We start from the raw sequence: 17787 nt of genomic DNA on the forward strand, positions 1-17787 counted from the left end.
AAATGTGGAGAAGATGATGTTCATCAAAATGAATTATAATCAAAGGTGTTGGATTTTAGAAATGCTGATTTTGCAAAAAATGGGGAGATGTTTAAGTGATTCATTGGCGGACTGGTGGAACTTGGAAGGAGTGCAGGAGAGGTGGGAAAAACTGAAAAGTGCAATACTAAGTGCAACTGATCTTTGTATCAAAAGGGTTAGGAAAAGCACCAGGAAAAGGAAGCCAGTGTGGTTCACAAAATAAGTATCAACTAGTGTGAAAGCAAAAAAGATGGCTTTTAGGAAACACAAACAGACTCAAAATAATAACGACAAAGAGGTGTATCTTGACAGACGGAAGGATGCTAAGAAAGTGAACAGACGTGCAAAGGCAGAAGCTGAGGAAAAAATGGCCCAGTCAGTAGATAAAGGGGGCAAAACTTTTTTTAAGTATATAAGTGAAAGGAGAAAATCAAATGGAGGAATAATAAGACTTAAGACAGAGAGTGAGCATTTGGTGGAGGGTGACAAGGCAATAGCAGATCACCTAAATAATTATTTTTGCTCAGTATTTACTACAGAAGAAGGGATGGGGCCACAGTTAAGTTGCAAGGACATTCATAAAAATAAGGTAGCTGAAAGTATATTTACAGAGGAGAAGGTCCTAACAGAACTTTCACAACTAAAAGTGGATAAATCAATGGGACCAGATGGGATACACCCAAGGATACTCAAAGAGCTAAAAGATGTGCTGGTTACACCATTAACAGAATTATTTAACCAGTCACTAAATACAGGTGCTATTCCAGAGGACTGGAAAAGAGCAAATGTAGTTCCACTGCACAAAAGTGGAAGCAAGGAAGAAGCAAGTAACTACAGACCAGTAAGCCTTACATCAGTAGTGGGGAAAGTAATGGAAAAACTATTAAAAAGAAAGAGTTGTGGAATATCTTAAATCAAACCACTTACAGGATCCAAAACAGCATGGATTTACTGGTGGTAGATCATGCCAAACAAATCTTATTGACTTTTTTGACTCTGTGACGAAAATAATAGACCAAGGAGGAGCTGTAGATGTAGCATATCTAGACTTTAGTAAGGCATTTGACACTGTCCCACATCGCAGACTGCTAAATAAACTTGAAAGTGTGGGGGTGGATTATAAAACAGTTAAATGGATAAGAACCTGGTTGCAGGATAGGAAACAGTTGTAGTTAATGGAGTGCAATCTATGGAGGGAAATGTTACCAGTGGAGTACCCCAGGGATCTGTACTTGGTCCAGTTCTCTTTAATATTTTTGTTGGTGACATTGCAGATGGTATTGAAGGGAAGGTATGCCTTTTTGCAGATGATACAAAATATGCAACAGGGTAGACACACCGGGGGTAAAACAAATGATTGATGACCTAGGTAGGCTTGAGAAATGGTCAAGAACGTGGCAACTACAGTCTAATGCTAAAAAAATGCAAAATCATGCACTTAGGTCTCAAAAACCCAAAGGCTAAATATAGTATCAAGGGTACTATAATGGAAACTACTGAGGAGGAAAGGGATTTGGGAGTCACTATTTCAAGTGACTTGAAGGCAGGAAAGCAATGCAACAAAGCAATGAGAAAGGCAAGTCAGATGCTTGGTTGCATAGGGAGAGGAATCAGTAGTAGGAAAAAATAAGTGATAATGCCACTGTATAGGTCATTGGTGCGGCCCCATCTGGAATACTGTGTCCAGTTCTGGAGACCATATCTCCAGAAGGATATAAATACATTAGAGAGTGTACAAAGAAGGGCAACTAAAATGGTGCATGGCCTACATCACAAAACGTACCCGGAAAGGCTAAAAGATCTTAACATGTATAGTTTGGAGGAGAGAAGAGAAAGGGGGGACATGATAGACACTTTCAAATATATCAAGGGTCTTAACAAAGTTCAGGAGAGAAACATTCTTCAAAGGAAGAGAAATATTAGAACTCGAGGACATACACTGAGACTGGAGGGGGGGAGGTTCAGGGGAAATTTAAGGAAAAATTACTTCACGGAAAGGGTAGTGGATAAGTGGAATAGTCTCCCATCAGAGGTGGTTGAGGCTAAGACTGTAGAGCAATTTAAACATGCTTGGGATAGGCATATGAATATCCTTACAAAGAATTAAGGTTCAAAAAGGGTTGAGATTACCTAAAGGATAAAAAAAAGGGGCAGACTAGATGGGCCAAGTGGTTCTTATCTGCCGTCAAATTCTATGTTTCTATGTAATTCCTCCGTGGAGACATTCACCAGCAATTGCCTCCAGAAAGTACACAGGGACCTGAGATGGTGGATTCCAGTGGGGACGAATTAATAATCTGTGAGGAGGGGGATGTACACAGTGAAAGGGGTGAGGAATCGGACGATGAGGAGGATGTGGACATCTTGCCTATGTAGAGCCAGTTTGTGCAAGGAGAGATTGATTGCTTCTTTTTTGGTGGGGGCCCAAACCAACCAGTCATTTCAGTCACAGTCGTGTGGCAGACCCTGTCGCTGAAATGATGGGTTTGTTAAAGTGTGCATGTCCTGTTTATACAACATAAGGGTGGGTGGGAGGGCCCAAGGACAATTCCATCTTGCACCTCTTTTTTCTTTCATTTTTCTTTGCATCATGTGCTGTTTGGGGACTATTTTTTTGAAGTGCCATCCTGTCTGACACTGCAGTGCCACTCCTAGATGGGCCAGGTGTTTGTGTCGGACACTTGGGTCGCTTAGCTTAGCCATCCAGCGACCTTGGTGCACCTCTTTTTTTCATTGCATCATGTGCTGTTTGGGGACTATTTTTTAAATCGGCCATCCTGTCTGACACTGCAGTGCCACTCCTAGATGGGCCAGGTGTTTGTGTCGGCCACTTGGGTCGCTTAGCTTAGCCATCCAGCGACCTTGGTGCAACTCTTTTTTTCTTAGCATCTTGTGCTGTTTGGGGACTATTTTTTAAATCTGCCATCCTGTCTGACACTGCAGTGCCACTCCTAGATGGGCCAGGTGTTTGTGTCGGCCACTTGGGTCGCTTAGCTTAGTCACACAGCTACCTCATTGCACCTCTTTTTTTCTTTGCATCATGTGCTGTTTGGGGACTATTTTTTAAATCTGCCATCCTGTCTGACACTGCAGTGCCACTCCTAGATGGGCCAGGTGTTTGTGTCGGCCACTTGGGTCGCTTAGCTTAGTCATCCAACGACCTCGCTGCAAATTTTAGGACTAAAAATAATATAGGCCCTCATTCCGAGTTGTTCGCTCGCAAGCTGCTTTTAGCAGCTTTGCACACGCTAAGCCGCCGCCTACTGGGAGTGAATCTTAGCTTATCAAAATTGCAAACGAAAGATTAGCAAAATTGCGAATAGACACTTCTTAGCAGTTTCTGAGTAGCTCCACACTTACTCGGCATCTGCGATCAGTTCAGTCAGTTTCGTTTCTGGTTTGACGTCACAAACACACCCAGCGTTCGGCCAGACACTCCTTCGTTTCTCCAGCCACTCCCGCGTTTTTCCCAGAAACTGTAGCGTTTTTTCGCACACACCCATAAAACGGCCAGTTTCCGCCCAGAAACACCCACTTCCTGTCAATCACATTACGATCACCAGAACGAAGAAAAAACCTCGTAATGCCGTGAGTAAAATACCTAACTGCATAGCAAATTTACTTGGCGCAGTCGCACTGCGGACATTGCGCATGCGAATTAGCGACTAATCGCTCCGTTGCGAGAAAAATATAACGAGCGAACAACTCGGAATGACCCCCATTGTGAGGTGTGAGGTGTTCAGAATAGACTGGAAATGAGTGGAAATTATGGTTATTGAGGTTAATAATACTATGGGATCAAAATGACCCCCAAATTCTATGGTTTAAGCTGTTTTTGAGGGGTTTTTGTAAAAAAAACACCCGAATCCAAAACACACCCGAATCCGACAAAAAATATTCAGGGAGGTTTTGCTAAAACGCGTCCGAATCCAAAACACGGCCGCGGAACCGAATCCAAAACCAAAACACAAAACCCGAAAAATGTCCGGTGCACATCACTAAATATAACCCACCCAAGTGTAACTCTCACTGCACATGTTACATCTGCCGCACCTGTAGTGCAACGTGGTTTTGCCCAATTGCTAACTTTTTTGGTTTGCTAACAACTCAGAATAACCCCCTATGGGGGTCATTCCGAGTTGTTCGCTCGCTAGTAGATTTTAGCAGCATTGCACACGCTAGGCCGCCGCCCTCTGGGAGTGTATCTTAGCTTAGCAGAATTGCGAACGAAAGATTAGCAGAATTGCGAATAGAAAATTCTTAGCAGTTTCTGAGTAGCTCGAGACTTACTCCTACACTGCGATCAGCTCAGGCCGTTTTGTTCCTGGTTTGACGTCACAAACACGCCCTGCGTTCGGCCAGCCACTCCCCCGTTTCTCCAGACACTCCCGCGTTTTATCCTGGCACGCCTGCGTTTTTCCGCACACTCCCAGAAAACGGTCAGTTTCCGCCCATAAACACCCACTTCCTGTCAATCACACTCCGATCACTTCAACGATGAAAAATCTTCCTTCGGACGTGAGTAAATCTACTAAGTTTTGTGTTAAAATACTACCTGCATGCGCACTGCGTACCATGCGCATGCACATTTTTGCCTTAATCACTCCGTTGCGAAAATCGGCAACGAGCGAACAACTCGGAATGACCCCCTATGTCAACAGGTCAAATGTCACCATTCACAATGCTGACATCAGAATGTCGACATTGCAAATGTCATCACTCAGCATGCCGATATTGGTTCTTTAGCTGATTTTAGCCCTACCCTTACCGCTGCCTATCCCTAACACTAAAATGGACAGTCGACATCCAGAATGTCAACATTTTCTCCACGTCGACTTTGTGCAGGTTGACATTTGATTAACAATATTCCAAAACTCGACATTAAGATCATGTCGATATTCTGAATGCATTAAGACCATGATGCCACAATAACTGCATACCCATTGCATTTCTTATGGACTTTGTGTCTATGTCATTAATACAGATGGGCTTACAATAACATGGACCGACAGGACACAGTAATGGTCTGTGAGAGGCCAAAGTTACAGTAGCATCTTCTGATGGAAGGAGCTCAGTAGCTCAGGGGTGCTGCTTGATGGGCTATACACCAACATAATATTTGAAGTTTTGTTTGCTGGGTTTATATCATTTCCATGAGCAGGAAAGCAAAAGAAGGCCTGCGGATGGGGACATCCATCTGTAACTAGGAGCCACAGAACATTTTTTCTCCCCATAAGTGTTCCACATACTTGGAGATGGCATTGCAATTAATTTACTAAAAATAAACATACAAGGGGGACATGGCCTGGAAAGGCATGGTATAAGATGTATGTTTTAGTGCAAATCCTGTTTTATAATCCTGTGCCCGACAGACGACTTTCCGCTTCCTCTATACTTACCAGGAGCTCTCTTGGAGGTGCCTGCAGTGGGCTCTAGTTTCTGATTTTGATTCCTCGCTGCCTTCTCTCCTTCTGGGCGCTGGACTGCTACTGATGTCTCCTCCTGCACACCACCTTGGCGGCTGGTGGGGGTCTTCTGATGAGCAATTGGGTTCTGTCTGCAGTTGTAATCTGCTGGCTGCTCCTGTCTGATGGACTCAGCAGCATTGGTTTCCCGCTGATGTCACCCCCCCAAACGCCATTTTGACGTCCGGAGCTGGTCTTTGTAGTGCCCTAGTGTTTGTGTTTGGTGCTGGACGTCCTGCTTTTTTTTGTCCCTATGGCACTGGATTTCCGGAGTTGTTTAGTCTCTGCTGGGAGTAAGCTACCATCACTCCCTTACCCGCTCTGTTGATTGGATCACTCCAGTCTCCAGTTCAGTGATACCCTGAGGAGCTCACTGAAGCCTGGTTGTCTTTTGCTGGAACTCTTGACTTCTCTATCGTCTGTTTTGCTGGCTCTATACCTTCAGTCTCCTGTTCATTGTAACCCTATTCGGTTCCTGACTATACTGAATGGTTTGGAACTTGCTGAGGTTCAGGTACTCTTATCATCCAGCTTGTCTGGCCACCCCTGTCTCTTTAGTCTTCTGTTCCAGAATACCCTGTGGACCTTTGCTATTGTATTTGCTCAGCTGTTGCCTTGGTCTCCTGTGCGAGCTAAAGAGATGTTCCTGTTCTGCTTTTATGCAAGACTGCTGGCTGTCTCTGCTGAAGACCAAGGTCCAGTGGTCTCCGATTCTGTGCATTCCTCTCCTGCCTTGATTGCTTCTGAAACACTTATGGAGCAGCTTATTCAAGCCATTAACAATTCAGGAAAAAGACTGAGGATATGCATGAGATAGGGGATAAGTCTGGTGAATCTGAGTTTCGTTTATGCACACTTGAGGACTGTAGTGTTGTCAGGAGTTCCTCCGTGGACATTTCATGTTAATACTCTGCAACATAGGGACCGATGGTTCAGTTTAAGAGCCTCAGGGCGGTATGACTCTCTATGGCTGATTTCAGTGCATTTGCATTATCTCTTTATTAATGTTCTGTTATGTGTACATGCTTTTGTATACTGGTTGTGTTATAATCATATCCTTCATATACATTTGTCTTCTATACATTTTAAGGAAACTTTAGAATGTATAGCCATTATGTGTACAGAAGCACCCAACACAACAAATGTGGCTTTCTGATGTCTTATGCTGGGTACACACCAAGCCACTCAGGCAATCCGCCGACCTATCTGATGATCGGTAAGTGCATACACATTTACCTATCATCGGCTCGATGTGTTGTGCCTGACGTCATAGTCACAACTGGACGGGTATTTACATGTGCCCTCCCAGTTGTGATGTCTACAGACCGCCTGTACACACAGCATGATGTGCCAATATATCTGCAGATATATCGCCCATCGGCTGTGCTGCAGGGCCAACACAATATGTCTGTGAATAACGTCGTTCACAGACATATCAGGGGTACACATCCGCCAAAGCGGCCACAATATACCAGCTGTTCAATAAAACGTCCGACATATCATTTTATATATATATATATATATATATAGCAAACTAACAACCGGCACTCTCACTTCAGCTGCATCCTGCCGCGGTGCACATTGGTACAGTGTATACAATCCTCCAGGCTATGGAACTCAGCGGACTCCTTCAGGAAATAAAACTCCAACAGCAATATGCTAGTGTGCAACGTTTCGGCTTTAATTACCCGTTTTCAAGCAACATCATAAACAATGTGTGGTACAATAAGAGTTTAAATACCCTTACCTTCACATCTCGTGTCTGCAGCTCCCTCCCGCGATCCGCGTGCGTCACTTCCGGCTTCCGGGTGCAGCATCGTTGTCCCTCCGCACAGTACTCACTATGCGTTGCCATAGCAACCCGCCGCTAACCATAGCGGCTAAGGTCAGCACTGGTGAGAGAGCACAGCGGCCTTAGCCGCTATGGTTAGTGGCGGGTTGCTATGGCAACGCATAGTGAGTACTGTGCGGAGGGACAACGATGCTGCACCCGGAAGCCGGAAGTGACGCACGCGGATCGCGGGAGGGAGCTGCAGACACGAGATGTGAAGGTAAGGGTATTTAAACTCTTATTTTACCACACATTGTTTATGATGTTGCTTGAAAACGGCTAATTAAAGCCGAAACGTTGCACACTAGCATATTGCTGTTGGAGTTTTATTTCCTGAAGGAGTCCGCTGAGTGCCATAGCCTGGAGGATTACATATATATATATATATATATATATATATATATATATATATTCACCCAGGCGTCCGGCACTCATAATGGGATGTGTCGTTACTTGCTGCGGTGCCATCTGTGAGTTTGCACACTCAACATAAGCAGTATTGGTATCGGCGTCATTCAGCAGACTTGTATTGTAGTTTAAAGGATGCCTTTATTCACACCCTGTAGACGCAGAGCCGATATACAATACGGTCCATAAAGATGTGGCCCGGTAATAGACATAGGGGTGAGTGACCATTGACCCTGCAATGCACTTTTGGGGGATTGCATATTTTGCACAGTTTCCAGTAGTAACTAGATCAGCATCTGAAATGGTTGTATTGATAAATTAAGCAGACAGGCTAGTGATGAAATGCATCTTCAGAATGTTTTGGATAAGTCATTACTGAAAAGCAGATACACTAGATTTCAGAAAATACATTCTATGTCTAATTCTAAATTACTGTACCTCGTAAACACAGGCAGCAGCCAAAATTTCTTCTCATCCCCAAATACCTGTCGCAGGTTTTTGCTATACCCAAGGCTGAAACCATTTTTGTCTGTTCCGTGTCTGAATATCGGTGATCTGAAAGCCTCTAGTACAAACAGAAGACATGTACAGAGTTACAATAGTACAACCGATACAATGTACAATGCAGAACAATGTACAATGCAGAACTGAAACAAGACACTATGGCAGGCATTCAATTCAGCGTGATGGACGCAATGTGCTGTTCCGGAACAGCACATCATGCCCGCCGCCATCACAAGGTTTCCCTGCCTCCCCACAGAGGTGTAAGGGAAAACTTGCGATGTCATCCCCACCATATATGGCAGATATGTGCGCAGCCGGGAATTGCGGCGAGATCAATAAAGAGATGCTGCCAAATATATTCAACTTTCTTTGTGGACAGTGATAAACAAACTTTTTTTTTTTTAAATTAACAAAATTGTCTAAGCTTCAGTCACATTAGCTTTTTACCCCAATCACTGCCTCCCTAGTACTTGTGACAAGCCATTGTGATTACACTCGTGCAAGCCAATATGGTTACGTTCAGTATTTGTAAGGTTCTCATGACTTCAAAAATCCCAAGTAAACTTGTCTTTTTCTGGGCTTCAAATAGGAAGGCAGAACAGATTGGAAGATATCATAAATTGTCATTTTGGTGTGTAAAACAAATATGGAAGATTAATGGAAAAGTATACCTATCACCTACAATACACACACTGAAACCAGCCATTTTTCTGGCAGAAGCAAATCCAGTTCCAGTGCCAAATTCCAGAACACTCCAGCAGTCAGTGACTAGAGCTTGCCTCATCTAGGATGAAACAACTGTAAACCTCCATCTACCATGATCTTACATTTTGGACTATATATTAAAAAAGCTGACATTAAGTATTTAAAGGGTCATCAAATTTTAAATAAACAATGATGCAACATGTACAGCAAAATCATCTTGAACAATCTAAAATAAGATTTTACTCACCGGTAAATCTATTTCTCGTAGTCCGTAGTGGATGCTGGGAACTCCGTAAGGACCATGGGGAATAGCAGCTCCGCAGGAGACTGGGCACAACTAAAGAAAGCTTTAGGACTACCTGGTGTGCACTGGCTCCTCCCTCTATGACCCTCCTCCAGACCTCAGTTAGGATACTGTGCCCGGAAGAGCTGACACAATAAGGAAGGATTTTGAATCCCGGGTAAGACTCATACCAGCCACACCAATCACACCGTATAACTCGTGATACTATACCCAGTTAACAGTATGAAATATAACTGAGCCTCTCAACAGATGGCTCAACAATAACCCTTTAGTTAACCAATAACTATATACAAGTATTGCAGACAATCGGCACTTGGGACGGGCGCCCAGCATCCACTACGGACTACGAGAAATAGATTTACCGGTGAGTAAAATCTTATTTTCTCTAACGTCCTAAGTGGATGCTGGGAACTCCGTAAGGACCATGGGGATTATACCAAAGCTCCCAAACGGGCGGGAGAGTGCGGATTACTCTGCAGCACCGAATGAGCAAACTCTAGGTCCTCCTCAGCCAGGGTATCAAACTTGTAGAATTTAGCAAATGTGTTTGACCCCGACCAAGTAGCTGCTCGGCAAAGTTGTAAAGCCGAGACCCCTCGGGCAGCCGCCCAAGAAGAGCCCACCTTCCTCGTGGAATGGGCTTTTACAGATTTAGGATGCGGCAGTCCAGCCGCAGAATGTGCAAGTTGAATCGTGCTACAGATCCAGCGAGCAATAGTCTGCTTTGAAGCAGGCGCACCCAACTTGTTGGGTGCATGCAGGATAAATAGGGAGTCAGTCTTTCTGACTCCAGCTGTCCTGGAAACATAGATTTTTAGGGCCCGGACTACGTCCAGCAACTTGGAATCCTCCAAGTCACGAGTAGCCGCAGGCACCACAATAGGCTGGTTCAAATGAAAAGCTGAAACCACCTTTGGGAGAAATTGGGGACGAGTCCTCAATTCCGCCCTATCCATATGGAAAATCAGATAAGGGCTTTTACATGATAAAGCCGCCAATTCTGACACACGCCTGGCCGAAGCCAAGGCCAACAGCATGACCACTTTCCACGTGAGATATTTTAAATCCACGGTTTTAAGTGGTTCAAACCAATGTGACTTTAGGAAATTCAACACCACGTTGAGATCCCAAGGTGCCACTGGGGGGCTGAATATGCAGCACTCCCTTAACAAATGTCTGAACTTCAGGTAGTGAAGCCAGTTCTTTCTGGAAGAAAATCGATAGAGCCGAAATCTGGACCTTAATGGAACCCAATTTTAGGCCCATAGTCACCCCTGACTGTAGGAAGCGCAGAAAACGGCCCAGCTGAAATTCCTCCGTTGGGGCCTTCCTGGCCTCACACCACGCAACATATTTTCGCCATATGCGGTGATAATGGTTTGCGGTCACTTCTTTCCTAGCTTTAATCAGCGTAGGGATGACTTCCTCCGGAATGCCCTTTTCCTTCAGGATCCGGCGTTCAACCGCCATGCCGTCAAACGCAGCCGCGGTAAGTCTTGGAACAGACAGGGCCCCTGTTGCAGCAGGTCCTGTCTGAGCGGCAGAGGCCATGGGTCCTCTGAGATCATTTCTTGAAGTTCTGGGTACCAAGCTCTTCTTGGCCAATCCGGAACAATGAGTATAGTTCTTACTCCTCTTCGTCTTATTATCCTCAGTACCTTGGGTATGAGAGGAAGAGGAGGGACCACATAAACCGACTGGTACACCCACGGTGTCACTAGAGCGACCACAGCTATTGCCTGAGGGTCTCTCGACCTGGCGCAATATCTTTCTAGCTTTTTGTTGAGGCGGGACGCCATCATGTCCACCTGTGGCCGTTCCCAGCGATTTACAATCAGCTGAAAGACTTCTGGATGAAGTCCCCACTCTCCCGGGTGGAGGTCGTGCCTGCTGAGGAAGTCTGCTTCCCAGTTGTCCACTCCCGGAATGAACACTGCTGACAGTGCTAACACGTGATTTTCCGCCCATCGGAGAATCCTTGTGGCTTCTGCCATCGCCGTCCTGCTTCTCGTGCCGCCCTGTCGGTTTACATGGGCGACCGCCGTGATGTTGTCTGACTGGATCAGTACCGGCTGGTTTTGAAGCAGGGGTCTTGCCTGACTTAGGGCATTGTAGATGGCCCTAGGTTCCAGAATATTTATGTGTAGGGAAATCTCCTGGCTTGACCATAGCCCTTGGAAGTTTCTTCCCTGTGTGACTGCCCCCCAGCCTCGAAGGCTGGCATCCGTGGTCACCAGGACCCAGTCCTGTATGCCGAATCTGCGGCCCTCTAGAAGATGAGCACTCTGCAGCCACCACAGCAGAGACACCCTGGTCCTTGGAGACAGGGTTATCAGCCGATGCATCTGAAGATGGGATCCGGACCACTTGTCCAACAGATCCCACGGAAAGATTCTTGCATGGAACCTGCCGAATGGAATTGCTTCGTAGGAAGCTACCATTTTTCCCAGGACTCGCGTGCAGTGATGCACCGAGACCTGTTTTGGTTTCAGGAGATCTCTGACTAGAGACGACAACTCCTTGGCTTTCTCCTCCGGGAGAAACACCCTTTTCTGGTCTGTGTCCAGAACCATCCCCAGAAACAGTAGACGTGTCGTAGGAACCAGCTGTGACTTTGGAATATTCAGAATCCAACCGTGCTGTTGTAGCACCTCCCGAGATAGTGCTACCCCGACCAACAACTGCTCCCTGGACCTCGCCTTATAAGGAGATCGTCCAAGTATGGGATAATTAAAACTCCCTTTTTTCGAAGGAGTATCATCATTTCGGCCATTACCTTGGTAAATACCCTCGGTGCCGTGGACAGACCAAACGGCAACGTCTGGAATTGGTAATGACAGTCCTGTACCACAAATCTGAGGTACTCTTGGTGAGGAAGGTAAATGGGGACATGCAGGTAAGCATCCTTGATGTCCAGTGATACCATGCAATCCCCTTCCTCCAGGCTTGAAATAACCGCCCTGAGCGATTCCATCTTGAACTTGAACCTTTTTATATAGGTGTTCAAGGATTTCAAATTTAAAATGGGTCTCACCGAACCGTCCGGTTTCGGTACCACAAACATTGTGGAATAGTAACCCCTTCCTTGTTGAAGGAGGGGTACCTTGACTATCACCTGCTGCGAATACAGCTTGTGAATTGCCTCCAGCACTGCCTCCCTGTCCGGGGGAGCTGTTGGCAAGGCAGATTTGAGGAAACGGCGAGGGGGAGACGTCTCGAATTCCAGCTTGTACCCCTGAGATACTACTTGTAGAATCCAGGGATCCACCCGTGAGCGAGCCCACTGGTCGCTGAAGTTCTTGAGACGGGCCCCCACCGTACCTGGCTCCGCCTGTGGAGCCCCAGCGTCATGCGGTGGACTTAGAGGAAGCGGGGGAGGGCTTTTGTTCCTGGGAACTGGCTGTATGCTGCAGCTTTTTTCCTCTACCTCTGCCTCTTTGTAGAAAGGACGCGCCTTTAACCCGCTTGCCTTTCTGGGGCCGAAAGGACTGTACCTGATAATACGGTGCTTTCTTTGGCTGTGAGGGAACATGGGGTAAAAATGCTGACTTCCCAGCTGTCGCTGTGGAAACGAGGTCCGAGAGACCATCCCCAAACAACTCCTCACCCTTGTAAGGCAAAACTTCCATGTGCCTTTTAGAATCTGCATCCCCTGTCCACTGCCGAGTCCATAAACCCCTCCTGGCAGAAATGGACATTGCACTTATTTTAGATGCCAGCCGGCAAATATCCCTCTGTGCATCTCTCATGTATAAGACTGCGTCTTTAATATGCTCTATGGTTAGCAATATAGTGTCCCTGTCTAAGGTATCAATATTTTCTGACAGGGAATCTGACCACGCAGCTGCAGCACTGCACATCCATGCTGAAGCAATAGCTGGTCTCAGTATAATACCTGAGTGTGTATAAACAGACTTCAGGATAGCCTCCTGCTTCCTATCAGCAGGCTCCTTTAGGGCGGCCGTGTCCGGAGACGGTAGTGCCACCTTCTTTGACAGGCGTGTGAGCGCTTTATCTACCCAAGGGGATGTCTCCCAACGTGACCTATCCTCTGGCGGGAAAGGGTACGCCATTAGTAACTTTTTAGAAATTACTAGTTTCTTATCGGGGGAAGCCCACGCTTCTTCACACACTTCATTTAATTCATTAGAAGGGGGAAAAACCACTGGTAGTTTTTTCTCCCCAAACATAATACCCTTTTTTGTGGTACCTGGGGTAATATCAGAAATGTGCAACACATTTTTCATTGCCGTAATCATGTAACGTGTGGCTCTATTGGAATGTACACTAGTCTCATCATCGTCGACACTGGAGTCAGAATCTGTGTCAACATCTGTGTCTGCCATCTGAGGTAGCGGGCGTTTTAGAGCCCCTGATGGCTTTTGAGACGTCTGGGCAGGCACGGGCTGAGAAGCCGGCTGTCCCACATCTGATATGTCGTCAAACCTTTTATGTAAGGAGTTGACACTGTCGCGTAATTCCTTCCACATATCCATCCACTCAGGTGTCGACCCCGCAGGGGGTGACATCACATTTATCGGCACCTGCTCCGCCTCCACATAAGCCTCCTCATCAAACATGTCGACACAGCCGTACCGACACACCGCACACACACAGGGAATGCTCTGACTGAGGACAGGACCCCACAATGCCCTTTGGGGAGACAGAGAGAGAGTATGCCAGCACACACCAGAGCGCTATATAAAACAGGGATACACACTACACAGTGATTTTACCCCTTATAGCTGCTTATATATCACAGATTGCGCCTAAATTTAGTGCCCCCCCTCTCTTTTTTACCCTATGTAGTCTGGAACTGCAGGGGAGAGCCTGGGGAGCGATCCTTCCAGCGGAGCTGTGAGGGAAAATGGCGCCAGTGTGCTGAGGGAGATAGCCCCGCCCCTTTTCCGGCGGGCTTCTCCCGCTTTTTTTATACAGTTATGGCAGGGGATTTTACACATATATAGTCTTAAAGGCTATATTATGTGTTAATTTGCCAAGTAAGGTACTTATATTGCAGCCCAGGGCGCCCCCCCCCCAGCGCCCTGCACCCATCAGTGACCGGAGTATGTGGTGTGCCTGGGGAGCAATGGCGCACAGCTGCAGTGCTGTGCGCTACCTTAATGAAGACTGAAGTCTTCTGCCGCCGATTTCCAGGAACGTCTTCTTGCTTCTGGCTCTGCTAGGGGGACGGCGGCGCGGCTCCGGGACCGGACGACCGAGGCTGGGCCTGTGTTCGATCCCTCTGGAGCTAATGGTGTCCAGTAGCCTAGAAGCCCAAGCTAGCTGCAAGCAGGTAGGTTCGCTTCTCTCCCCTAGGTCCCTCGTAGCAGTGAGTCTGTTTCCAGCAGATCTCACTGAAAATAAAAAACCTAAATATTACTTTCTTTCTAAGAGCTCAGGAGAGCCCCTAGTGTGCATCCAGCTCGGCCGGGCACAAAATTCTAACTGAGGTCTGGAGGAGGGTCATAGAGGGAGGAGCCAGTGCACACCAGGTAGTCCTAAAGCTTTCTTTAGTTGTGCTCAGTCTCCTGCGGAGCCGCTATTCCCCATGGTCCTTACGGAGTTCCCAGCATCCACTTAGGACGTTAGAGAAAAATAAATATCTCAATTGTTTCAAACACAAAACTCTAAAATGGGATCTCCAGTCACAGACCATCACCTCAAGTATGGCAGAGGGATTACTTCCTTCCACCATTCTTCCTTACCGGTCAAGTTAGTGTAAGGATGGATGAGAGCGAGTTTGTTGGTAGTGTATAAATAGTCCATTGAGCGATGGCAATGATCATGAGTGGAGATTTCCAAACAAAATCAATGCGTTTCACCGCACTAGGCACTACACTGTGCTAATATATAAAAATGTAAACTAACTTGCATACTAACATACTTGTGGCTTATCCTGACTGCCATAATCCTAACATATATTATACACTGGACAACACAAATGGGTCAATATGATGATATTTTTTGATGTACATCCACAGCTGATAAATCTTGATATTCATTTTGACAGTCAGTTCTTTCATTACACAAATACTTTGCCTGTAAAATCACTATATCCCAAGTATAACCAATACTGAATTGTATAGAGACTCCCTGCACATCTCACTTTTCCTTTTCCTATATAATTCTTTGTGATGAAGCAATATGCTGCATCACTGAGTGACTGCATACAGTTCTTTTTATTGCAACCCACATTATTATTTATTTCTCTCTTTTTTAGGTTGGAGTGGGGTGCGGCCACCTCAAATCCTCTTCTAGCCCCAGTGCTAGAAATTTCACAGTTAAAACCTAAGCATATTTCCTCTGGTTTTCTTTGTGATGTTGAAGAGTCTGAAATCACTGGGGAAATTCAATTGTTTCTACTACCCGTAGATCCCGTCTAAAGTGATCGGGAGATATTCAATTGTTTTTAGGTGCCCATCATTTATTGTGCACCCTCCTGAGGTGTGAGCAAAAAGCCATCTAAAGTAAGGCTTTTGGGCACATAGTAGTTTGCATGGGAGAAGCTACTTTACGCGGCTAATCCTGATGCAATTGCACGTGCTGGACACCCAAACAACTGAATAGCTCCTGGTCACTTTAGATGAGAACTACGAACATGGAAAAAAATTCCACTGCAATCTTTCATTGACTGCCAATATTCCATACTTAACACAAAAACTGTGATTGCAGTGATTTTGCAGTATCGGACAATTTTTGGGCGCAGATTTGGGACAACTGATTTATAGGTCAATTTGCCCTGAATAGATTTGGTGATTTGTAAGTTGATCTGTAGAGCCTTCCATTGTGACTTACCTAACGTTGACCGGTTCTTACAGACAAGCCAGCAGTGATAACCAAACAGGGAGGACAGGCTGACAGAGAACATGGCAGCGGCAAAAAATAAAAACATAATGTGGAATTTGGCTTGTGTGTCAGGCAAACCGTTCTGTAAATAGAAAGGGGTAGGATGGTCAGGCATAGAAATGGCAGAATAAAAATATATTACCTATTCAGGAATTCTGACCTTTTAGACACCACAGTGAACAAAGGGGAAGATGCTGAGCAATGAAAGGTCATTATTAGCAAATGTTACATTTCATTTAAGCAGTCCAATTAAAAGTAGAACATTATTTATTTCTTTTTTAGTGCAAGTGTCAATTTAAATAACAATTAAAAATATGTTTATTTATAAGAAATCATGTGAACTGAATTAATTATTCTAACCGATGGATCTCATACAAAGTATATATTAGCTATATTAGCACACTGCAATACACCCTAGTTTTACACTGGTGCACCAAAATGGGCTGCACTGCATAAATCAGGATGCAAACTAAACGAGCACGCAGGTGTGTGGAGAGGAGCGAAGAGAATCATTGTTATGTACAGTAATGCAGAACAGTTCACCCTCCTATAATGAATGGTGTAATGGTTAGCATAACTGAAAAGCAACAACAATAAGGCAGCGCTTGCAGAGATGAATTGTCTAATTATCAATATAATTTATTATGCTTAAAACTGTCAATAAAACAATTAAAAATAAATTTACACTGTAGTAGATGGCCTCTAATCACCATTTATACAGCACATATGCTTGTTCCAAATTTTCCATAGGACCCTGAATGCTCAGAACCAAGTTTATCCTGGGGCTATAGCATAGTCCCTGGACCGGAGAAGTGTATTCCAACGCTGGAGGATTAGCAGTTCCAATAATGAATCAAAAATTAGGAAAGTCCTCACCAGTTGTGCGTATTGTGAACAGAGTCCAGTCCTTGGTTGCGGATGTGATTCAATGCTGGCAGTTTTGTAGGGTCCACAGTGGTCCAAGCAAAGGTGATTGGGTTGTAGATAGGTGAAAAGAAGGCTCACACCTGACCCGTTTCACAGCTACTGCTGCTTTATCAAAGGTGACCTTTGATAAAGCAGCAGTAGCTGTGAAACGCGTCAGTTGTGAGCCTTCTCTTCACCTATCTACAACCCAATCACCTTTGCTTGGACCACTGTGGACCCTACAAAACTGCCAGCATTGAACCACATCCGCAACCAAGGACTGGACTCTGTTCACAATACGCACAACTGGTGAGGATTTTCCTAATTTATGATTCATTATTGGAACTGCTAGTCCTCCAGCGTTGGAATACACTTCTCCGGTCCAGGGACTATGCTATAGCCCCAGGATAAACTTGGTTCTGAGCATTCAGGGTCCTATGGAAAATTTGGAACAAGCATATGTGCTGTATAAATGGTGATTAGAGGCTATCTACTACAGTGTAAATTTATCTTTAATTGTTTTATTGACAGTTTTAAGCATAATAAATTATATTGATAATTAGACAATTCATCTCTGCAAGCGCTGCCTTATTGTTGTTGTTTTTCTGTTTGTATCTTTTATATAGGCGTGACTGACTTATTCAGGCAGCAGCTACACACTCAAAATTGGAATTACGCTTACAGCGCCCTTTCCAACCTAGGTTGGTTTGTCCCACTTTTTTGTTTAGCATAACTGCCTCACAGAAATGAGGTCTTGGGTTCGATTCCCACCATGCCGTTGTGTGGAGTACTGT

At 45.2% G+C, this 17787-nt stretch overlaps 1 protein-coding gene across 3 annotated transcripts in view; it reads right to left on the reverse strand.

Annotated features, from left to right (window-relative positions):
• The window catches only part of ZDHHC2 (zinc finger DHHC-type palmitoyltransferase 2), a 244712-nt gene that overhangs the window by 58673 nt on the left and 168252 nt on the right, over positions 1–17787 (reverse strand). For all 3 annotated transcript variants that reach the window (XM_063920850.1, XM_063920849.1, XM_063920848.1), the window contains exons 8-9: positions 16037–16169; positions 8164–8290 (exon numbers count right to left, since the gene is read on the reverse strand). In XM_063920850.1, the coding sequence (XP_063776920.1) occupies positions 8164–8290; positions 16037–16169 (260 nt within the window). The remainder of the gene's footprint in view (positions 1–8163; positions 8291–16036; positions 16170–17787) is intronic.

The sequence above is a fragment of the Pseudophryne corroboree genome, chromosome 1 (assembly GCF_028390025.1).
Source record: "Pseudophryne corroboree isolate aPseCor3 chromosome 1, aPseCor3.hap2, whole genome shotgun sequence".
Lineage (NCBI taxonomy): Eukaryota > Metazoa > Chordata > Amphibia > Anura > Myobatrachidae > Pseudophryne > Pseudophryne corroboree.